This window comes from Marmota monax, unplaced genomic scaffold (assembly GCF_021218885.2).
Source record: "Marmota monax isolate L192 unplaced genomic scaffold, Marmota_monax_Labrador192_F-V1.1 WCK01_AAM20220418_F8-fsc00057, whole genome shotgun sequence".
NCBI classification, from domain to species: Eukaryota; Metazoa; Chordata; class Mammalia; order Rodentia; family Sciuridae; genus Marmota; species Marmota monax.
In genome coordinates, this window is record NW_026693933.1 from 8,900,355 (window position 1) to 8,925,764 (window position 25,410).

Below are 25,410 nucleotides of genomic sequence, written 5' to 3' on the forward strand. Positions count from 1 at the left end.
CCTTCTGCCTCAGCCTCCCCAGTCTCTGGGATTACAGGTGTGTGTCATAGCTCCCAGCTCCACAGTGTCACTTTTGTGATGATCCTACAAAACTGTATAATCCGAATTTAATCATGAGCAAACATCAAAAAAGAAGTCCATTGATGAACTTCTACAAGACAACTAATCTATAATCTATAAGTGTTAAGAACATGAAAATCAAGTTATGATTCAGGAATATTCTAGATTGAGAGACTAAAAACACTTGACTCAGGCAAGCAACAATGATTTTGAACTGGGGTTCTGGGGTTTTTTATAAGGACCTAATTGGACATATGACAAAACATGAAGCCTAAGAATTAGATAGATAGTAGTAATGCATGAATATTAATGTCCTGATTTTATGACTGGGTTAACAGTTATGTAGAAGAATGCCCATGTTTGTATGAAATATACAATAAGTATTTGGGTGATGGGCATTAGGCCTGGAACATAGTCTTGAATGGATGGGGGCAGGGAAGTTGTACTGTGTTTGTCCCAGTGTTCCTACAGATCCCACTGTCCTCAAAATCCAAAGTACACAAGCAAGAGGGAGGGCTTACCCCTATATCAACTATCCTAAAACCACCAGGGACAAACATGCAGTTAATCAAAATCATATACATTAAATCATTGCAACCAAGGAGACTGCAACCAGAGGAACTATGGGGTGTCCCACCAAACAAAGACAAGACATTTATAGGAGTTGGGGTAGAGTTGAGTTCAAATGAAGCTTAAATAAAACTTCTTCGATAGGCTGGAAACAAAGCAGAACTATGTGCAAAGGCATTAACATCAAGTGTGGGCTGGAAAATAGGTGTGGGATGTTTCCTTGGAAATTGCAAAAACTATAAGGAATTTGTTTTCAGAAACCCTTATTGGAAGCTGTGTACCTGTGAGGCTACTTCTGTGTCAAAGCGATTTAGTCCTGAAGGCAAAAAAATGGGATGTTTCTTTCATTATTACTGATATAATTTCAAATAGTATGCGGATTTTAACGGGCAAGATTTCTCAGTGTGTGGAAAGGCAGCACCCACTCAAAGAACATTATGACACTTCTCAGTTCGGTTGTCCTAAAAACAAACAGTATTTCCTGTTAACGTCATAACTGGCTTTAAGGTCCACTTTCTCCCCGAGTTTTTACTTTCTGAGTGGCTACAAATGAAAAGAACGACTCCGTTTCTCAAACCACAGCTAATGGTCTCCCTTCAGCGCCCTGTTGAAGTCCTTCGTTGTCATCTCTTTCCTCTCATTTCGGACGTCAAGCTTCCCTGAGGACAGAAGGTCTACATAGCAAACTCGGCGCCCAGTGTCGGAATAACGTTCAAGCGTCCCGCTTTCTAGGTCCGCCGCCGGTGCGTCAGTACCGCTCTTTTCAAGTCCTATTGGCTAAAACCCGCGCCTCTCATCGCACTGGGGGCGGGATAAGAGGAAAAAAGGCGCGCCTTTTCCGGGCGCGAGACACTGACGTCACAGTAGGGGACCAGTGGCTTTCCGTTGCTTGGCACTCTCTGCTCGCTGACTGGTGTTGACTGAGGACCGCTCCGTCGGCGACGCTGTAGCAATGACCATTTGTCAGTTCTTCCTTCAAGGCCGGTGCCGCTTTGGAGACCGGTGCTGGAACGAACATCCCGGCGCCCGGGGTGCGGGCGGGGGACGGCAACCACCACAGCAGCAGCCCGCAGGTGACGCTCCCCTCAATCCTCCGCCGCCAGCTGAGCCGGGAAAGGCCTGGCGTGGGGGCCCGGGCGGCTGGGACCCGTCGTCCCGCGTGAGTCCCGGTGCTGGGCGTGGCGCCGCGCCGGTCAGGTGACCAGACGTGCCCGCGTCGCGGCAGCCCCGACCCCGCCCACCTGGCTTCGAACAGTTCTGTTTGATGTTTTCATCCGCGACTTGTGCAAGTCGGTTTTTGTTGAGCAGATGAGGACCGGGGTTTGCCCCTGGGTGCTAGTGCCAGACAACGAATTTTTACATCAGAAGTATGTATAAAAACTACCTTGTCGGTGAATGTCAGTGGTTGGGAGAATTCAAGTGGGTTGAGCCAGATTCTTCCTTACTACTGTTTTGTATACTTGTCTTTTTCCCTTGACACCGTGAATCCAATTTTGATGAGCTATTTTCCCTCCCTTGAGGGCTAGGCAAGCAACTTGAATCAGAATCAGGACTTCATTTGCGGAGGTTGCTAACTCTTGAAATCGGATAAAGCTGTAGACCCATACCACAGAAAAATGCACATGCTCTTAAAATTTGGGGTGAGGTAGGGAGGGTGGGATGCCTGGTTCAGAACCCTCTGGGTTATAGGGAAGAGAAGCACTTCTTTCCATTCCAGGTGACTAATTGTCCTTTAAAATTCACATTGACCTGCTCCCTGGGCTAGGATCTTGTCAAAGCATTTGTCTATAAGGAGAGAAGGAGGTTTTGTTTTCTTAAGATTGGAATTTTGTGCTTTAAAATATCAGGAGTTCCTATTCCTTTTCACTCCTCTCCTTTAGGGTTATTTATCTGATTCTTCTGTCGGTTTCACATCTGAGCCCTCTTGTAGAAGTCAGTCCTTTTGTGTCATCCGTAGTGGATCCAGTGAAATATCCAAACCAAAAATCAGGTCTCAAAATCTGATAAACATGAATGTATTTTCCAAGAACAATGTGATATTCAGCAGTTTCTGGAGGCTTGCTTTAAGTGTTGTTATTAGAAAGTAAATGTTGAATGAATAGACCTTGTAGGTGAAAAAATGTGAATAAAATTCAACAGATAAATAGTGTATTTAGCTCCCAGAAACTAATCAGTACTTATGGAATTGTAAAGCCCAAAATTGTGAAGATCAAATGCAACATACCAAAAGAGGAAGTGAATTTCTACAGTTGTGTGATTCCCGTAAAGGATTTGGATACCATTAACTCCTATTTCAGGGATCTTGTTCAGCAGTCTTCTCCCTTTTCTCTATGGATTTATCAGCTAATTTAAAGTTGGGGATGAACTTTTGTAACGAAATATACCTCCTGTTATTCTGGTTCTTAATATATTTAATGGCACGTTTTAGAATTCTATCAAATAAGATGAATTACCTTGATCTTAGCCCCAGTGATAAGATTAAAGACAAAATAGAGATAGGAGAGAGTCTTGTTAGTTTATTTTGATACTTATGAACTCAATGCACTTTATTCATATGTCAGTTACCCATAAAATATGTCTATAAAAGATAGATATGAAGGTGTTATTTTCCCAGAGGGAAGGCTGAGTTGAATAAACATCTATTCAAGGATAGAGCATAGAATTTAATCTTTTATTCTTTGTCCAGTTTATTCATTGCTCTGTTTAATTGTCAATTTTTTAGCCTTTTCTTCTGTATAAGGCCTAGTGGGGGAGCAAAGAATGATAAAAACACAGCTTTTTATCCTGAAGGACCTTATGATTTAAGATGTCAAATAGCAATTAGACCATATGTGATTTGTTACTATACCTAACTATGCAAATTGGAAATGAAGAGATTATCATTTGAAACAAGTGGAAATGTAGTACTTTGTTAAACCTTTGTGTAATTCCTAGACATAATAAAACAAAATATAATGAAGATTTTCAGGATTTAATAGAGAAGTTGATAATAAAATTATTCTTTTATTTTTATATTTGTTTTAGGTAATAATAGGCGTGGATGGAATGCCACCAGTCAGAGATATTCCAGTGTCATCCAGCCATCCAGTTTCTCCAAATCCACACCATGGGGGGGCAGCAGAGATCAAGAAAAGCCATCTTTTGGTTCTTTTGATTCTGAAGCTTCAACTAGCAGGAACAGGGGCTTTGGATTTTCTGAGAACCCATTTGCTTCACCTAACTCTGATGAGCAGACAGATGAAAAGAAACTTCTGTAAGTGAAAGCCTTAAGGGAAATCACTTCCCATTTGCTTATTTTTTTTCCAAAGCACCTGTAGGGTTTTTTTTTGTTTTTGTTTTTGTTTTGTTTTGTTTTTTTTTTAAAGAAAGTAATCTGTTACTAAATTAAAGTAATCAAAAATAAAACAAAAATCTTTCATGATTCTATCATTCAGAGCTAACCATTAATTTGTTTTATAACATTCTGTGCTTTATTTTACTGAAAAATATATTTCCATAGCATACCTAAGATTAGTCCTGCATAAGGTCATTGTAAATTATGAGTGTTTTACAAAGTATTTCAGAACAACTTGTAATTTTGAAAGTCACTGATAGCATTACTTATTCTTGTTTCTAAAACTTTTACTTCAGTTAACCCTGTTCAGACTGACTTCATTCATTTTGTGTAGTATATTCATGACATTTCTTAAGAACATATATAGTAAAATTATGACTGTTGCCCAAATAGTGCTTGGCTGTCTATAACATTTCCTTAGCTCCTGGCTCCTAAGACAAAATTTCTGTATAATGGTTAATCTTTCATTTCCCATAACTAAATTAGAATCAGTAGTAAATATTTTGAGCCATATAAATTATACAGTTGTTTTGCAGTGCTAGGGATTAAATAGAAGGCCTCGTACATTGCTAAGTAAATATCAGGGTTTTTTTTTGTTTTTTAAGTAAAAAACAAAACAACAAAACTCTCTTATATTTGTTGTAATCCTAAATTTATAACAGTATTCTCCATGATATCTATCATTTTATTAATTGTTGCATTCTGGGTGGGGAGAAACTTTGAATCAGTTAAGTGGTAATTTCTAATGTTCCCAGCTAAGTGATCAATGATGTTTATGATAATAAACAGAGATTAAAGTTAGTATTGTGTATTTTAGTATATTTTTGTTCTTTAAAAAAAATGTGTGGCATTTATAATATATAATTAAGTATATTGGCTAATTATTTACTAATTGGAAAACAAAATTATTAATTTCTCTGTATTATTTATAATCACAAAATATAATTTGTATTTCTATCAGCTTGTGCTTTAAAGAAAATTCTTCAGGAAATAACTGGAAAAATCTAAATTATGTATTTTACAAGAATTTAAAATTTCAATTATTGAAAATCACAAGTAATAAATTTTAACAAATAGTTGAAAAAATCCTTTACTTTTTTTTTTCCCCAGGGAAGGAATTGTGAAAGATATGGAAGTTTGGAAATCATCAGGACAGTGGATGTTTTCAGTTTATTCACCAGTGAAAAAGAAACCTAATATTTCAGGTAACTGAGACATTGTATTTATGTGTTTTTATGTTTTATTTGTTTCATTGTTGTTTGGGTTTTTGTTTGGTTGGTTTTTTGCAGTGCTGGGGAATGATCCCAGGGCCTCATACTTGCTAGGCAAGCGCTCTACCACTCATTTACACCCTTTAGCCCGGAAACTCTGTGTGTGTGTGTTGTTTTTGTTTGTTTATTTGTTTTGGTACTGGGGATTGAACTTGAGTATTCAATCACTCAGTTGCTTAGCGCCTCACCATTGCTGAGGCTGGCTTTGAACTCATAATAATCCTCCTGCCTCGGCCTCCTGAGCTGCTGGAATTACAGGCATGCACCACCGCACCCAGCTCAAAATTGTGTTTTTAAAATACACTGTAAAACTTATTTTCTAGTTGAGCATTATGGTACATTCCTGTACTCCCAGAAACTCAAGAGACTGAGGCAGGAGGATGGCAAATTTAAGGCCAGTCGAGGCAACTTAGTAAGACCCTATCTCAAAATTTTAAAAAAAAGGGCTGGCTCGGGATATGTAGCTCAGGGAGAAGTACTCCTGGGTTCTATACCCATTACTGCAAATAATAAATAAATAAAACTTACTTTCTAAAACAAAGATCATGCTAAATGAATTCATGACAAACAGCTGCTTATAGGAGAGTTGGACTTTGTCTAAAGTATCCAAGTATTCTAAATTAATAATTTATAGAGATTGCAAGTGGAGAATGTAGTTCCTTTAAGATACATAATTCCTATGAGAAACATATCATATTAGGACCCACAACAATTCCAATACCATAAACCTACAAAAAGGCTTTGCTTTCTTGATTCCCATATGCAAAACCCCAGAACCTCCTTGCTGCCTGCAGTGAATAATAGTCACAAGTCACACATTCTACCTGCCATTAAGGCCTTTGCTGCCTGGCTTTGTTCTTTATTCTCATTTTTCTAAGAATACTTATTTTTCATAAAGCATTTTGAGATCTTATTCTGGAGATAGTATTTGAAGATTAGGAGCCTTACCCAGACTACTACAGGGCTAGCATTTCTTTTAAATTACCCATTTTCCATTTTCTTTTGTCCACAATCCCTAAGCGCTTTCTGGCTTAAAACCTAGACCACCAGGTTTTCCCAAAGGTCCTGGGCCTTTGCCTGTTGAGGAAGCAGATACTTAGCAGATAGGAGACCTTAGAATCAGTGCCCCAGAATTATGGGATCTTCCTTCATTCTTTCAGTCTGCCTCCTCTTTCTCTGTGAGAATTGGTATCACAGCACTACTTATTTATTCTCTTATTATTCATTTAGCAAATATTGAATTTCTTTTATGCCAGGCCCTATTCTAGGGTAGCTGATATATAGTGATAAGTAAAGCAAATGAGTTATGAAATTTTATATATATATAAAAAAAATCAGGGATTGAACCCAAGGGCACTTAGCCATTGAGCCACATCCCCAGCCCTTTTTATTTTTTAATTTTGAGACGGGTCTCACTAGGTTGCTTGCAGCCTCACTAAGTTACTGAGGCTGACTACAAACCTGCAATCCTCCTCCCTCAGCCTCCTGAGCCACTGGAATTATAGGCATGTGCTACCACACCCATCATGAAACTTATATTCTTGAGAAAGTGTTTGAGTCAGCTTTTGCATCACTGTGACCATAATATGTGACAGTAACACTTGGAGGAAGAAACATTTATTTGGGGCTCATGGTTTCAAAGATTTCAGTCTATAGATGGCCAACTCGATTGCTCTTGGCCCAAGATGAAGCAGCATATCATGGGGAGGGTTGTGTTGGAGGGAAGCTGCTCTCCTCCTGGCAGCCAAAAAGCGGGGGATGATGGAGCCAGAAGATGAAGAGCCCTTCCAGGGCACGCCCTCAGTGACCCATCTCTAGCTATGCTCCACCTGCCTACAATTATTACCCAATCATCAGTTCATTCAAAATAGGATGGATGGACTATTTTATCTATGAATATTCCTGCATTAACAGGAGCTTTTGGGGACACCTCATATTCATATAACAGGAAAGAATACAAGAAGGAATGCAAATAAGTAGCATAATTTCAGATAGTGAATATAGTCTGTAAAGAAAATAATAAAATCAAGCCTTTAATCAGACTAAATATTAATACTTGTACATTAAGTCTTAATCAATTCAGAATTAAACCTAGTGCCTAATGCCCTAAAAGCAGTGGTTCTCAAAATGAGACACATGGATCCTTGAATAAAATATAAGACATACAGTTGAATTTAAGTTTCAGATAAACAATAATATTTTTATACATGTATAATATGTGTTTGTTATATATCATTTATACATATCATATATTTATATGTGTACACATATACAATATAACAATATAATATATGGGACATACTCATACTAAAAAAGTATTTGTTAAATCAGGCAACCTATCCTGTAGACCCCTTTATAGGCTGTGTAAGTGCAAAATATTTCATAATAATACTAAGAGATTAATTGGCATTTTCACTGTGTTGACATTTGTACTGTTGGTGCAAACTGATGAGTAAAACCAATACACTTATATTTTAGCATGAATCAAGGCAGAGATGACGAACTACTAGTTGACTATAGTAATCACAATAAAGAAAATTTTTAAATGCTATTTTAATTTAAGAATGTCCTTAATAAAGAGATAAAAATTACTGATTTTATTAATTCTTAATACTTGAGTATACACTTCAAATATTCTGCATGACAAAATGGGAAACACATAAAATGCTTCTTCCCCACTCTCAAATGTGATATTTATCTTGAGGGGAGGACATTTGTGTGATCAAGTTGTGAGATGAGATAGTCACTTTTTTCAGACAGTTTTTACTGGAAAGAATGACAGCTGTGGTTATTCAGACATATGTATTTGGCAAATATATCCTAAAAAATTGATTAAAGTGAGTAAATGCAGTAAGGCTGTAACTTCAAAGAAAACAACTGACAGTTTCATCAGTGATAAAATTCAACTTTTTATGCAAAAATTAGAATTATAGGAAACTCTTCTGTCACCTCAGTAATGGCTTGTTTAGTACTCAGAATACTTCTGGTAAAATGGATGGCAGCATTAACAAATGTAATTTTTTAAAAATATTATATAATGATATGTACCAATATTTGAACATAACTCATTATACCAGTACTTTCCAAATAACTAATGTGTAATGTTAAAAAAAATTATGTATGACTAAAAATCTTTTCTAAAAACAAGATAAACCAGTGGATTTTTAATATGATAGTCCAAAAAGCTCATTAGGACAGAGTCCCCATTACAACTATCTTTTAAGAAACAACCACTTGGGGCTGGGGCTGTAGCTCAGTGGCAGAGCACTTGCCTATCATATGTGAGGCACTGGGTTCGAGTCTTAGCATCACATAAAAAAGTAAATAAAGGTGTGCTGTCCATCTACAACTACAAAAAAAAAATTACAGAACAACAACAACAAAAAAAAAAAACTCAGCCATTTGCCAAGTTTTGGTGTCAAGTCAAAGAAAAATGTCCACAATTATCTGAAAAAGCCATTCAAGTCTTTCTTTTCCAGTAACAAATCCATGTGAATATTTTTTTCATATACTTCAACCATATTAAGACCATAATCACCAGCAACAGAATGAAGTAGAAGCATATTTAAGAATCTCTGAAGCCAAACATTAAAGAGATTTGCAAACAAAACAGTGCTATTCGTTTCACTAATTTTCTTTGATGGAAAATAAATGTATGTGATACAAGATTAATTATTTTTAAATGAATTAATATTTCTAAATTTCTCAGTTTTTATTTCAAATGTGGTGTAATTATCCATATATATATATATATATATATATATATATATATATATATATATATATATATATATAAAAGAGCTTTCTGGTATCCTTAATGATTTTTAAGAATATAAATTGTTGAGAGTCACAGCCGAAGGGGCCCCAGCAAACTTCCAGCTGCCAGCAAACTTCCAGCTGCCGGCTGATGATTGGCTCACAGCGGTCCCAGCAACATCTAGCTGATTGGCTCCTCGGCCCCAGCAACATCTAGCTGATTGGCTCCTCTGCGGTGATGCTCACTGGGCTGTTTCCCTGCCCTTTCAGACCACGGAGCTGCTCATTGGGGGACTTTTTTGGCTCCACCCACGTGACCCAGCCAGTCGGCCTCAAGAGCAGGAGGATTGTGGGAGGTGGAGAGAAGCTTGTGTGGGAGAGAGAGGCTTGTGGAAAGCCGGTGGTGGCAGTTGAGGCTCTGAGGGTTTTTCCTGAGAGGCTGTTTTGTTTGGCGTGTGTGGTTCTAAAAATAAAGTTAGTTTCTTTTGACAAGTGGCTCCTGATTGTGCCCAGCCAGACTGTGGCATTTGGTGGCTCGCATGGGGAGCGACTGAGGGTAAGTGAACTGCTCACCCCTGAGGGCAGGGCGAGAGGATGGGTAGCCATTTTAAGATTCTTCTTTTGTTATTTTGTTTCATTTTTGTTTTAAGTTGCCTGTCCCTGGAGATGTGTAAGATGGAAGAAAAACCGCTCACATCTGAGGAACAGATAGGGAGAAAGGACGGATGGACATTTCAGGAGGCTATTATAATGATTTTGTGTTGTTCCAATTTTGTTTCACTCAGTTTCAGTTTTGTTAGGCGTTATCTTGTTGGGTTGTATTATAGTAGAAATACGGGATCAGAAATTAGTAAAAAACAAACTGAAAGAGTGTTAAGTAAATTGTTAGAGGAAGGAGGCATCTCAGTAAAATCAAGAACAATCAGGGCATACGTTGATACAATACAAAAATGTAGCCCATGGCTTTTTAAGGAGGAGTTGTTAAATATATCACAATGGAACCATCATGGTGAAGATTTAAAAAGAATAGAAAAGAAAAGCCCAGGGACTCTGCCAGTTGGCACATTGCCATTGTGGACGTTCATATCTTGTTTGCTTAGTCCAAAGCCTTCAGTTCAGACAATGGTAGAGGAAGGAGAAGACATAATGATTCAAGTAAAAGAGAAGGTCTCTCAAGTTAGTCGGACAGAGGAAAAGATTCAAGTAAAAGAGAAGGCCTCTCAAGCTAGTCAGACAGAGAAAGAAAGTGTAAAACAGAAAAAGCCATCAGGGGGAAAGTTACAACAGGAGACTGCTACTAACACCTTTCTATCACCAGAGGACGTAAGTGTCCAACTAACAAGGCCACCTCCATATGCTGGGAGGTCCCCAACCCCCGCAGTTGATAGTTGGGATCCTGAGACAAGATCTCAAATATTAACATGCCCTGTATTTGAGGCAGGAGGGCAGCGATTTTACCAAGTTTTAAATTTCAAAACAGTGAAGCAGCTAAAAGAGGCTGTAACAACCTATGGTCCTCAAGCACCCTTCACTGTAAGCATGGTCGAATCCATTAACAACTTGAACATGACGCCAGCAGATTGGGCTAATATGTGTAAAGCTGTGCTAAATGGAGGACAATACCTGTTATGGAAGGTTGCCAATGAGGAATTTTGCAAGGAGACGGCTAGGCGAAATGCAGCAGCTGGTTATCCTCAGAGAAATCTAGATATGTTGTTAGGAAAGGGACCTTATGAGGATCAGCAGCAACAAATTGCATATGATCCTGGTGTATATGCACAAATTGCTGCAGATGCAATTAAGGCATGGAAGACTTTACAAGGACATGGAGGTTTACAAGGTCAATTATCTAAGGTAATACAAGGAGCTAATGAACCTTATGCTGAATTTGTAGATAGGCTTATTCAAACAGCTACCAGAGTTTTTGGGAATACAGAACAAGCAATGCCATTACTAAAACACCTGGCTTATGAGGAAGCGAATCGTTGGTGCAGAGATATCATTAGACCATGGAAACATGAAGATTTAAACACATATATTAAATTATGTAGAGACATTAATGAACAAGAGCAAGTCGTGGCAGCTGCAGTAAAACAGGCTTTAGATGCCAGAGACATTAATGAACAAGGGCAAATTGTGGCAGCTGCAGTAAAACAGGCTTTAGATGCCAGGCCAAGAACATGCTACAATTGTGAACAAACAGGACATTTTAAAAGGAATTGCCGCATTGGCGGAGGGTTTAACAAAACTAGGTATCAAAGGAGTAGAATACCAGGTATTTGCCCACGATGCCGTAGAGGGAGACATTGGGCTAATGAATGCTATTCTCAAACCACCATAGAGGGTACTCCATTATCAAAAAACTAACAAGGACCAGGTGTTTATCCACGATATCGTGGAGAAAGGCATCGGGCTCCATTGCCAAAAAATGGACAGGGGGGCCCAATGCTCCGGGTCCCAAAACCACAAATATACGGAGCACTGGAGGAACCCAGCAACCCCATCAGGGTAGTGCCCAGGACACATTGTCCATCAGATCCCTCATCAGACAAACCAGAGGGAGCGCAGGGTTGGACATCTGCGCCTCCGCCAGAGCAGTACTAACTCCAGAGATGGGAGTTCAAATCATTCCCACAGGGGTGAAAGGACCTCTTCCCAAAGGAACAGTAGGCTTATTATTGGGATGCAGCTCTTCTACTCTAAAAGGACTTATGATAAGTCCTGGGGTAATTGATCCCAATTATGAAGGTGAAATAAAAATTATAGCCAGTTCTCCAAAGGGTATATCAGTAATTTCACCAGGAGATAGAATAGCACAGTTACTAATAATACCCAGCCTATATGATAAATTTTCTAGTCGTGCTGTAGAAAGAGGTTCCAAGGGATTAGGTTCCACAGGTGTAGATTGGGCTATGCTTTCTTTAAATTTAGATTCTCGCCCCATGCTAAAACTAAATATTCAAGGACATGAATTTAATGGGCTACTGGATACAGGTGCAGACCTTAGCATCATCTCTCGTCAAGAATGGCCAAAACATTGGCCATTACAACAAGCCACTCAAACGCTTCGAGGCCTAGGAGTGGCGACTAATCCCCATAGAAATGCCGCAGTCTGGCTGGGCACAATCAGGAGCCACTTGTCAAAAGAAACTAACTTTATTTTTAGAACCACACACGCCAAACAAAACAGCCTCTCAGGAAAAACCCTCAGAGCCTCAACTGCCACCACCGGCTTTCCACAAGCCTCTCTCTCCCACACAAGCTTCTCTCCACCTCCTACAATCCTCCTGCTCTTGAGACCGATTGGCTGGGTCACGTGGGTGGAGCCAAAAAAGTCCCCCAATGAGCAGCTCCGTGGTCTGAAAGGGCAGGGAAACAGCCCAGTGAGCATCACCGCAGAGGAGCCAATCAGCTAGATGTTGCTGGGGCCGAGGAGCCAATCAGCTAGATGTTGCTGGGACCGCTGTGAGCCAATCATCAGCCGGCAGCTGGAAGTTTGCTGGCAGCTGGAAGTTTGCTGGGGCCCCTTCGGCTGTGGCTCTCAACAATAAATGGGTCCTGAGACCAAAAAATTGGAGTTCTGCTGTCCTTAGGCATCCATTATAAATAATGAATTAGCTAAGTGCAGTGTCACATTCTTGTTATCACAGGAACTCGGGAAACTGAGGCAGGAGGATCATTAAGTTTGAGTGCAGCCTGGGTAACTTAACTGACCCTGACTCAAAATAAAAAGGTCTGGACAAATGTATGAAATGTCATTGTACTGTAATGTGTAACTAATAAAAAAAATAAATAAATAAAATTTTAAAAAAATAAAAAGGGCTGGAGATATAGCTCAGTGATAAAGTACTCCTGGGATTAATCTGCAGTACTTCAAAAGGGAAGGAAGGAACTTTTTCTATGTGTCTAGAATAATATTCTTTTTATACCACCATTGAAAAACTAAGAAAATAGTTACTAAGATCATTTCTGTGTTCTGGTTGAGCATGGCTGGAAAGAATAGCAGGGAGAGTGTTCCTTTAGATAGAGTGGCTATCCATTCTTACCAGTGCAATATTGGGGCTGAGCCCTGAATGAAGAAAAGATACCCATTATAGGAAGATTGGGGGAAAACATTCCTGGCAATGCAGAGACAGGAGTGGAAACAAGATTGGCACACTAAATGAGGCCCGAATCATGGGAGAATAAACAAGGGAAAGAGTAACAAACATAAAACCAGGTAGCCAAGTCTAGGTGATGGACAGCCATGAAGACCTTTAAGCAGAAGACAGGTATGGTCTAATTGAAAAAGCTCACTCAGGCTACTATATGAAAAATATGGTTTGTTGGGAGTGGGGACAGAAGTAGAGGCAGAGAAACAAATTAGGAGATAATTGCAGCTGAAGAGTAGAGTTATTAGCAGTAGAGATAAAATTCAAGTTCTGTTTTGGAGCCTCAACTGGCAGGTTGTTGAATATTAGATATGGGTAAAGAGAGAAATCCAATGATTCCTAGGTTTTTTTGGCCTGGGTAGATGATGTTAGAGTTAATGATATCTGGATTGCGAGGAAATTTCTGTAGAAAACATCCTGAACGTTTTTTTCCTTTCTTAATAAGTTTTCCCAATTATTAAAGTTACAGCTATTGGTGTAGAAAACTTGGGAAGTACAAAAATATGTAAATAAAATCATCTGATGTCACAAAAGGTAACAACTGAAACATTTTAGTATATTTTCTTCAAAACATATACATATGCAAACATATATTTCATGTGTGTGATTTAGGATCATAATTATCTAGTCTTGTACTATACTTTTTTTTTTTTCTTCTGTGTTTTGAACCCAGACTCTTGCACGTGCTAGATGCTAGACAAGTGCCCCTCCCTGAGCTTAAGTATTCTATGTTTTTGTTTTGTCTCTACTACTAGAAACACTGGAATGAACATACTTATACATACATTTTTGTTTACATATAAAACTATATCCTGAAGTTAAATCCTAGATATTTGTATTACATGTCAGAGGTTGTGAACATTATTAAGGCTTGTGATGATTATTGAGAATTTTACCCCCAGAAAAGTTGTTCCATTTTAATTCCCTTAACAGCATTTTGGGAGAATATTCACATCCTAAATAACAGTAAATATCTTCTATTTTTAATTTTTGCCAGTTCTATAAGTAAACTATTTTATCTCTAGTTTAACATGTAGTTTAAAATTTAACTATTTATTTACTGGCTATTTGAATTTTTTGTGAGTTACTTGTTCTTTCTTTGCCCATATTAACTTTTCTTATTGATTTATAAGATCAACTTACACATTAAGGATGTTAGCTCTTCTCCTGTCATATATGTTACAATATCGTTTTCTTATTTACCATTTGCCTTTTAGTTTTATTTATTGTAGACTAACAAAATTTTTTTAGACTAAAGTTTGAATGTATATATAGTCAGATCTTTGTTTTCTTTCCATTCATATTTAGAAAATTTCTCTCCACTCAAAAGGTCAAGTAACTATATTCTAATTTTATACTTTATTAAACATTAAATAGTACATAAACTGAATTCTTTTCCTTATGATTATGAAAATTTTCTGATAATTGACTTTTAACATTTTCTTGTCTAGTACCTCTAGCTTTACTATTAAAATTATTGATATTTATTTTAAATATTCAAATTGATTCCTCACTTCAGGTTTTACAGACATTTCACCAGAGGAGTTGAGGCTTGAATACCATAACTTCTTAACCAGCAATAACTTACAGAGTTATGTAAGTCTGTTTCCTATTCATCTACCTCAATAATAAATTGGTGTCAATTACTGTTTTCAGTGTCTGTAGTGGCTTATGTTTTGGCAAAGTTATGGAGACCAGTTTTTTATAAGAAAGCCTTTTTTCCCCCCGTCCTAAATTTTTTTCTTTGAAATTGGTTGGTTATCTAAAATGATAATAGTATATTTGAATACAGTAATTAAGAATATTATGATTTTTATTATAAGTCACCCAGCATTCATTCTCATAAATCAGACCTTTTCATCAATTGACAATACATTGGTTGAGCATCTGTTAGGTGTAGATACCATGATGAATGTTAGAAGAACAAAGTTAAGAAGCCGTCTATTAAGTTGGGTCAATAGAATAGACTGAGTTGGGAACCTCAAGGAAAATGGTATGTTTTTCTATTGTTGACAGTTATGATCATGCATTTCAACTAGTACATTTATTCACCTCATCTCCAAATATAACTAACTCTGAGTTACCAGGTACTTGTGATTAATCAAGTAACACAAGGAGTTGGAGATCAGGGAGGGGCAACTAGAGTTTGAATATCTTTGGCAAATAGGAGCAAGTCAATGTAGATTTTGTAAGTTAGGCACCATAAAACTTTTGTGAAGTTGTTATTGAAGAAATTGATTTAAACACTTGAGTTACTATGTTTCTGTCTTCTCTCCTCAGCTAAATTCCATCCAACAGTTAATAAGTCAGTGGAGTAATAGGATAAATGAACTGAAAAGTCTAACTTCCTCAACTAAAGTAGCTTTGGTGAGTATTTCTTTAGAGAAATATCTTAAATCACTTTTTTGTAGAGGATATTTCACTTTGGATTTGGAAGGCAAAACAAAATGTCAAGAATTATGATACACATTCTTAAGATGATATTTAGAGTCAGGGTGCTAGAATTGTTTTTTCTGTTTCTCAGAAAAGCAGGGATAATTATGCTTTTTTAAAAAAAACTAATTTTAGGTAGTTTTTGATAGTATTAGTTTTGAAAATTGGGAAATATTACATAAATTTAAGTATTTAAGGTTATCTGTTTTAAAAGAAATTACATTGGAAATGATATAAATGCATATTCAGACTAATGTATACTTCTGGGACTAAAGGACCTTGATCATAGATAGGTTCCTTGTAGGCAGAAATGCCTTTAGAACATATATACCCACTTTTCTCCAAAGGTATATGGTCCTGACTGGACTCTTAGTTGCAAGCTAATTTCTTGGACCTTTCAGTTATAATGACATTTGAATTTTAGTGGGACTTCTAATAAGTATTCTGTCTGTGAGAATGAACCACCATCACTGTTGATGAGAAGTGATGGAGAAAAGATACTTCAGTCCAAGGAACTGCAGAACTTCTCTCAGGGTAGGGAGTTTCCCTTGCTTTGCTAACTTCCTAGGGCTCCTTCATAGTTGATTTGGTTACAATCCATCCTCAACTGGCTAAATAGTTTATCACTTCTTTTTCTCATGAGTAGTAGAGACCAAAAAAGTACATACTGTAGTATTTGTTTTTATGAAATAAAAAGACACATCTCTTCTATGGTGACAAGCAGATGAGTGGTTGTCTGGAACCAGGAGTTAGGAAGGGATTGACTGAGAAGGGAAAAAGGGGACTCTTAGGGGTAACAGTAATGTTCTGAATTTTGATTATAGTATCGGTTATAAGATTGTCAGAACTCATGGAAATATTTACATAAAATGAGTACATTTTATTTTATGTAAATTAGACCTCAATAAAGTTAAATTTTTAAAAATGCTATTGAGGCTTCCAAATGAGAGAAATTATATTTGCTTACTTTGATTAGGAACATCTTGGAAGGAGTCTGAAAAGTTTCTTGAAAAGGAAATTAAGAAATTATTATTTAGCAGTTAGAACTGTGCATGGTGGCACACACCTGTAATCCTAGCAACTCAGGGGGCTAAGACAGGAAGAATGCATGTTCAAGGCCAGCCTGGGCAACTTACTGAGACCCTGTCTGAAAATAAAATTTTAGAAAGACCTGGGGATGTAGCTCAGTAGTAGAGCAACTGTGATTTTAATCCCCAGTTCTACAAAAGAAAAAGAGAAGAGAAAAGGGAAAAAAGATGTCAGTGGAGTTGAAAGAGCATAAAATATTTTTAGGGAATAGGAAATGTTCAGTGGATTTTAGTGGTAATCTTTTAATAAGATAATTGTGGATTCAGTTCAAGCAATAGAGTAGACTGAATATCCTCTAAAGGTTCTTTGTATCTACATCTATATTTCTTGATAAATGTAGAATCCAATCTTATAGAGAGTAAAATGTATTATTAAACATTATTTTCTGATTGGCATATGTGCTCATTGCTGATATCTAGAAAGTAATTTAAAAGCATACAATTTTTTAAATCATAATTTCTCAGCCAGAGACAGTCATTTAACTTTTTGGGGTTTTGTTGTTGTTGTTGTTTTGAGTGTGCTGGAAATTGAACCCAGAGCCTTGCACTTCCTAGGCAAATGCTCAGCCATTTAGCTAAATTCTCAGCCCCTATTATTGATTTATTAATGTACTTTTTTTCTATGCATATTTGTATTTTTAGTTTATAGTATACTTTGTACAATATTACATCTTACCCTTTTGAACATCCCTTTATGGGCATTTTACATGTTAAACATTTAACTTCACACTTTTAAATATACATTTCAGAAATTTAATTTGACTGTTAAGTGTATAGAAAAGGTAATTGAGAATTATTCATCAAGCACTTTATGTTTGCATACTCTTTTTAAGCTCTCTGATGATGGAGTAAATCAAGCAGCACCTACATTTGGATTTGGAAGTAGGCCAGCAGGAACATTTGGATCACCAGGTAAGTGATGAAGTAATGCTGGACTTCACTCAATCAGAAAAGTAGAATTTTGTAGGTTTCAAATGAAAAAGCCTGAATTATCATTTTAAATCACCCTTGCCAGATAGAGGAAAACTTCAAAGAGAGATTTTGGTTTTTTCACATTCCAGAATATTTGATCATAATTGTATTTTCCTTTGTATTCACAGTTATGCATTCTTAAGCTGGAACCAAAAGTTGGTGCATTCTGCTTCTTGCAAGTCATCTCTGCTAATAAATTATAAGAAGCAAGGATAATTAGGGAAAATATTTTATTTGGGTGGTTTCTGTAAACAAGGGACTATAATTCTTGTGCATTATTTTTCATCTTTGCTGTTTCTTTAAGCAGTCTAATGTGCCATGAAATTATTTTAAGTTTTTTTTCCCTATGAGAATTGTTTTTAAAGTGTTTTCTTCAGATTAATTGTAGATATATTTCAAAATATTACTGATTTTTAAGTCTGAATACTGACCTGACAAGCAAGTATTTAAACTCCACTCTGGATGGTAGGGTGGTTATCAATGAAAGTTGTATGACTTACATTTCTGTGCCATCGAATATAGGTAACAAAATCAATTGGGCGATTCTGCTCTTTGAATTTCAACTATTGGCCACTTTGGCCCTAAATAAAAGGGCTACTTTAAGTTGATTATTTTATTAATACATCCTAATTTCTAAAAGTTTGGTTGAATATTTTTCTTAAGTAATTGTTTATAAAATAAAAACTGGAAGTTTTTTTAAATAAATAAATCACCCTTGCCAATTCTGCCACCTACCATGATGGAGCCTCAGAGATATTGGCTCATCAAGCATTTGTGAAAGAGGCCAGAATGGGCATGTTCTTTGAAAAGACACTACAGCTTAGGCTTTAGTTCATTTTAGGAATGTTTCTCAAGAGTTTCACAGGAATACATATCTATGGTAGCAGTACCTTTGAGAACATTTTTGTCACTGCATAGCTGTCAAGTGACAATTCAGGTAAGACAGGGTGGCACACCAAAAGTGGAAAGGCCACTGCCTGGTCCCTGAGATTTCTCTAGGGTGAAGGTAAATCACAGTAGCAAAAATATCGGGAAAATAGGGTTCAGTGCATTGGTCCTAACCTCTCATTTTCACTTTTTTCTTTTTCTGTTTTTGGTAGGTTTTCCAGTGAATAATAGCAACAGTGATAATGCTCAGAATTTTAGTTTTAAAACAACCCCTGGATTTGTCACTGCCTCTTCTGGAAGCCCTTCAGTGTTCGGGAGTCCTCTAACATTTGGAGCTGTACCCTCTGCCAGTTCAGCCACCTCTACTTCCACTCCAACTTTTGGATTTGGGAAGCCTGAAATTACATCTGCTGTTTCATTTTCATTTAAAAGTCCTTCAGCTTCCAGTTTTGGATCACCTGGATTTTCAGGATTTCCAGCTTCCTTGGCAGCGGGCCCTGTTGGAGCTCCAGTGGCCTCAGCCTTTGGAAACACCAGTTCTATGGCTGGTTTTGGTAGTCCCAGCTCACATTCTTACACTGCCTTTTCCAAGCCATCTAATGACATCTTTGGAGATAGCAACATATCCACCTCTCTCCCATTCTCAAATGTCATCATCACCACAGATAATGTGTTATTCACACCCAAGGATCAATTAACAGTAGAAGAACTAGAACAATTTCAGTCTAAGAAATTTATCCTGGGAAAAATTCCATTAAAGCCACCACCTGTGGAGCTTCTAAATATTTAAAAGGGCAATTTTAAATACAGAAAAGAGCAGCTTTTAAATAAGAGGTTTTTGTTTCTGTTTTTGCAGTGCTGGATTTGAACCTGGGGCCTGTGTGTACTAAGCAAGCACTTTCCACTGTGCCATACTCCCAGCCTTATAATGGCTTTTGAACTTGTCTTGAGTGGTTCACATAAAAGCATATATACACACACACAGACACACACATTTTTGAGGAATGTAAGCTTCAATAATACTTTAGGGATTGTAAAGTTTGACATTTTTTCCTTAAGCCTAAGTGAAACATATCCAAAACTATAAATAAGTAAATACACAACAAACAAGGGAATTTGGCCAGTGGTGGGGGCATGGTTATGAACTGAAAAAAATATTGTACTGAATAATCTCATTCTATCTCACTTTACTGTCTCTTACCCTTTAAAGTTGTGTGTGCATGCGTGCGCACATGCATGCGCGCCTGGGGATCAAACCCAGGGCCTGTTCGTGCTAGGCTAGACCTCTTATCTGTTCATCCCTCCCTAGGCTTCCAATTCCTTTTCTCTTACCCTCAGTGGGGTAAGAGAAAAGAGTTCAGAAACAAGACTAGGATGTTCCAGCTGGATTGACGTGGCTGCTTTCTTTACTCCAAGCCCCATTCTTTCAATTTTGCCTTTCCACTTTTATCTCCTTTAACAAAGGGATAATTGAAAAATCTTCAAAAAGTGAGGGAATCTTTTTAAGAATGCTTTAAAGTATGAGAAAAATAATGACTTTTTCTTTCCCTTCAAATATTAAATTATTACAGAAGAAACTCAAAAGGTCCAAAACTTCTTTAATACTCAGGAAGGGCAAATTAAAATAATGAAATGCCACATCATGTTCATCCACCTGATAAAAATGAAAATCTGACAATAACAAATATTGGTGAAGGTGTAATATTGTAGAAATTTATGCTATTGATGGAAGTGTAGATTGTTGCAAATACTTAAAAAAGAGCAGTCTGGCAGCATCTAATAATGTTGAAGGTACACAACCTCTACAGCTTAGCAGTTCCACTCCTATGCAAGACCTTCCTCCTCAAAGTGTGGTCCTAGGACTAGCAGCATCAACACCACCTGGGAAATTAATACATATATGCAAAAAGCCAGGTCTCACCCCAAACTCAATGAATCAGAAACTGCACTTTTGAAGACTCATCAAGTGATTTGTATGCACATGGATGTATGAGAAGTTTGTGTACATAAACAAGGACATGTATAAAAATGTACATAATATTGTTTATAGCAGCAAATTAAATGAAAGCAACAAGAAGTCCCTTCACAGAATAGCAGATAAACTGGTATGATGGTGGGCTGCATCTGCACAGCTCGTGACAAGTATAAACAACCAAAATGAGGCAGATGAGAATTATATGTGTGATGTAGTATTTAAAATTGCAAGTTATATTGGTTATGGATACAACATAGGAATAGAAACATGGGGATAGTAGGCTCCAAATTCAAAATAGTATTTACCTTGGTTAGTAAGAAAATGAATGGGATCCGAGTGGTATAGACAGGAAGCTTTATGTGTGATGTTTTAAAAATGTGACTTAAATCAAAGCTTTATATAACTATGGTAAAATTTAACAGTGGATGACAAATACATAGTTACAATTGTTATTTCCTGTACTTTTCCATATGCCTGAAATAGGTCCTTAAATGTTCAAAGATTTTAGAAAACACAAAAGAATGCCTTTTTTCACCCTAAATTGTGTATTAAGTAGCTTTCTGATTCCTAAAGTGATCACTGTGCATTGGCTGTGTTGAAGTCTGTTGGATTAAACATGCCACCCTGATAAACCTTGTTCAAATACTGAAGCCCAGAAGCAAAACTGCTCTGGAGAACATTTGAGTATAGCCAGTGAAATTTTAGAGTACACATTCGAGTATTTGTGAACAAAATGAAAATTATATCTGATGAACTGTGTAAGGGTTTGTATTTGTTCCAGTACACCAGACAAGGAAGATAAGTGTGACCTTGAGGCTGTTATCAGCCACATGTCCTCAAGCAACTGGAAATCTAGCCTTGTTTCCTTGGTCATTGATCACTTAAATGGCATTCACTTCCCACAACGTTGAAGCAGAAGAATAGGGTAATTTTGCTGGTGATGCCTTTGTCACATTTGAGCTTTTTCCATTTGGAAACCTATTTGAAACCATTTGTTTCTCCTATGACTCACATCTCCCCTCCACCACAAAAAAAAAAAAAAAAAAATCCTTACTTGATTTATCTAATATTTCAGAATCTGCTCAACTGAGACATTTTACATAATTCAGTAGATCAACATATGTCTTATGTAAGAGACAGATGGTTTGCTTTATTATTGGTACTGGCAATTTAACCCAGGGGTGCTTTACCACTGAGTCATACCCCCAACACTTTTTTTTAATTTTGACACAGTCTCATTAGGTTGCTTAGGGCTTCACTGAGTTTCTGGGGCTGCTTCAAACTTGAGCTCCTCCTACTTCCTCTCCTGAGTTGCTGGGATTACAGGCATATGTTTGATTTATTGGATTATTACTCGTCATTATTAAGGACCCATCAAATCTTAAGTACTATGCTAAGGATTCAGTCCTGCTAAGCACCTATGAGAAGTCTCAAAAGGGTCAAGTTCCTCCAGGAGCTCATCACCAAAGATGAAGATGAACCAAAAAAAAAAAAAAAATGTACAGATTCAAGCAACATGTATAAAGGGATCTAAAGGAGTACTTCAAAGTGCCAAGATGTGTTGTTAATGGAGTCATGAGGGGCCATCAGCTTGTAGTAACTTCACAGAGGAAATTAATTTTAGTAGCTTTGATAGAGAAGTAAAACCATATTGGAAAGGAGAAATAGCCAGAAGGTGCTGGGAATGGAAGTCAGAATCTCATACATGCTAAGCAAGCACTCTACCACTGAGCTACATCCCCAGCCAGGAATTGAGCTAAATAGAGGTAAGATAAGCTGGTGAAGAGTTTGAAAACTCTTAATTTTCTTAAGAAATTTTTATTAGCTGGGTGAAATTGGGCAAGTTAATATCTACCGCCCAGTGATTATATGAAGATTAAATGAAAAAAAAAAAGAATGTAAAGTGCTTAGAGAGATGCTCCATAATTTCATCATTGATCAAAATAATACTTTAGAGAATTCAAATCATAGAAATGCATTAAATGAAAATTACAGTCTACCTTCTCAATTCACATTGTCTCTAACCTTTTGGTGTACATTTTCCAGTGTTTATATGCAATAATTATCAACATATTATTTTGCATCTTGACAATATCTTGAAGAATTTTCCCGGTCAGCATGGAGAGATTTACCTCACAGTATTCCATTGTATGTCCATTAATTAATTTAGCCATATTCCTAGTTATGGGCCAACAATGCTTCAATAGGACATCCTAGAACATATATCTTTTTACTATTGTGAGAATGTTTTATAAGTGAAAATGCTGAGTTGAAAAGTATGAATATTTTAAGTTTTAGTATATTTTGTTAAATTGTTCCCATCCTCCCTATAGTGTAGGTCCTCAAAGGAGAGCAGGTGGCAATGGGTTTATTGTAATTGAAAAAAAAAAAAAAAAAATATATATATATATATATATATATATATATATATATATATATATCAATAAGATCTATAGAGATTGATCAGCAATGTTTCCATTAGTCCCTTTCAGTCCCCTGGACCAGCACCACATGGATATTGCTTTGGATAGTGAGCACTTTTTTCATCAAAACCAGAGAGAGTTACATAGGCAGGACTTTGCTTGGAAAACATCACCAGGCCAGTTTTTGTAATGTTTAATGGTATTGAACATACAAATCTGTCATTGCCACAGAGATGAATCTCCTCAAAGGGGGAAAAATTATTGGCAGAAAACACAACAGTGGATAGAGGTAACTCTAAAAAAGACAACACAGTTTTCTAACTGAAAACAGGTTCTAACAAGCCAAACTTGAGAACAAAATGGGTAAAAGCTGTAACAGGGAAAAGAAAACTGAATGAGAGAAGAGGGAACTATGCCCAAATGTTTCAGCCACCGTCTCACCTTTCACTTATTTGTTTATTTTAGACTCTGTGGTCCATCACTACAACTACTCTTTTGAAATCTTAATTGTGATTCCTCTTTCCCCTCTTCTTTCAAGCACTTGCCTGGCCAGCTACAGCCCTGGGGGGCTGTCTCCTAGGCCAGCACACATGTGGAGTAAAATGCTCTGGAGGAAGCTGAGGTCAGGACCTGAGTCTCAGAAGCACTGCCAAGCACTCCACAAGCTCCTCCCATGGGCTCAGCCTCTGCCCCACTATAGCTATCCCATACCTTTCTGTTGAGAGCCACAGCCGAAGGGGCCCCAGCAAACTTCCAGCTGCCGGCTGATGATTGGCTCACAGCGGCCCCAGCAACATCTAGCTGATTGGCTCCTCGGCCCCAGAAACATCTAGCTGATTGGCTCCTCTGCGGTGATGCTCATTGGACTGTTTCCCTGCCCTTTCAGACCACGGAGCTGCTCATTGGGGGACTTTTTTGGCTCCGCCCACGTGACCCAGCCAATCGGCCTCAAGAGCAGGAGGATTGTGGGAGGTGGGGAGAAGCTTGTGTGGGAGAGAGAGGCTTGTGGAAAGCCGGTGGTGGCAGTTGAGGCTCTGAGGGTTTTTCCTGAGAGGCTGTTTTGTTTGGCATGTGTGGTTTTAAAAATAAAGTTAGTTTCTTTTGACAAGTGGCTCCTGATTGTGCCCAGCCAGACTGCGGCATTTGGTGGCCCGTACAGGGAACAACTGAGGGTAAGTGAAACTGCTCACCCCTGAGGGCAGGGCGAGAGGATGGGTAGCCATTTTAAGATTCCTCTTTTATTTTGCTTCACTTTTGTTTTAAGTTGCCTGTCCCTGGAGATGAGTGAGACGGAAGAAAAACCGCTCACATCTGAGGAAAAACTATTTACGTCTGAGGAACAGATAGGGAGAAAGGACGGATGCACATGTCAGGAGGATAGAAAGGCTATAATGACTTTTTGTTGTTCCCTTTTTATTTCATTCTGTCTCGGTTTTGTTTGGCATCATCTTGTTGGGTTGTATTATAGTAGAAATACGGGATCAGAAATTAGTAAAAAACAAACTGAAAGAGTGTTAAGTAAATTGGTAGAGGAAGGAGGCATCTCAGTAAAATCAAGAACAATCAGGGCATACGTTGATACAATACAAAAATGTAGCCCATGGCTTTTTAAGGAGGAGTTGTTAAATATATCACAATGGAACCATCATGGTGAAGATTTAAAAAGAATAGAAAAGAAAAGCCCAGGGACTCTGCCAGTTGGCACATTGCCATTGTGGACGTTCATATCTTGTTTGCTTAGTCCAAAGCCTTCAGTTCAGACAATGGTAGAGGAAGGAGAAGACATAATAATTCAAGTAAAAGAGAAGGTCTCTCAAGTTAGTCAGACAGAGGAAAAGATTCAAGTAAAAGAGAAGGCCTCTCAAGCTAGTCAGACAGAGAAAGTGTAAAACAGAAAAAGCCATCAGGGGGAAAGTTACAACAGGAGACTGCTACTAACACCTTTCTATCACCAGAGGGTGTAAGTGTCCAACCAACAGCACCACCTCTACAGGAGACTGCTACTAACACCTTTCTATCACCAGAGGGCTTAAGTGTCCAACCAACAGCGCCACCTCCATATGCTGGGAGGCCCCCAACCCCCGCAGTTGATAGTTGGGATCCTGAGACAAGATCTCAAATATTAACATGCCCTGTATTTGAGGCAGGAGGGCAGCGATTTTACCAAGTTTTAAATTTCAAAACAGTGAAGCAGCTAAAAGAGGCTGTAACAACCTATGGTCCTCAAGCACCCTTCACTGTAAGCATGGTCGAATCCATTAACAACTTGAACATGATGCCAGCAGATTGGGCTAATATGTGTAAAGCTGTGCTAAATGGAGGACAATACCTGTTATGGAAGGTTGCCAATGAGGAATTTTGCAAGGAGACGGCTAGGCGAAATGCAGCAGCTGGTTATCCTCAGAGAAATCTAGATATGTTGTTAGGAAAGGGACCTTATGAGGATCAGCAGCAACAAATTGCATATGATCCTGGCATATACGCACAAA

General features: G+C 37.7%; 1 protein-coding gene across 2 annotated transcripts; it reads left to right on the forward strand.

Moving 5' to 3' along the window:
* The first annotated feature begins 1,486 nt into the window (after nt 1–1,486).
* Nucleotides 1,487–21,248, forward strand: Nup42 (nucleoporin 42). Of its 2 annotated transcripts, none has more exons than XM_046463631.1 (7): nt 1,487–1,703; nt 3,655–3,883; nt 5,075–5,169; nt 14,662–14,738; nt 15,423–15,509; nt 17,497–17,575; nt 18,736–21,248. In XM_046463631.1, the coding sequence occupies exons 1-7, from the start codon at nt 1,583–1,585 to the stop codon at nt 19,311–19,313; spliced, it is 1,266 nt and encodes a 421-aa protein (XP_046319587.1). In that variant the 5' UTR covers nt 1,487–1,582; the 3' UTR covers nt 19,314–21,248. The 2 variants fall into 2 exon arrangements, with proteins under 2 accessions (XP_046319587.1, XP_058441330.1); XM_058585347.1 differs by lacking the exon at nt 1,487–1,703 and adding an exon at nt 1,820–1,997.
* Nucleotides 21,249–25,410: the final 4,162 nt, after the last annotated feature.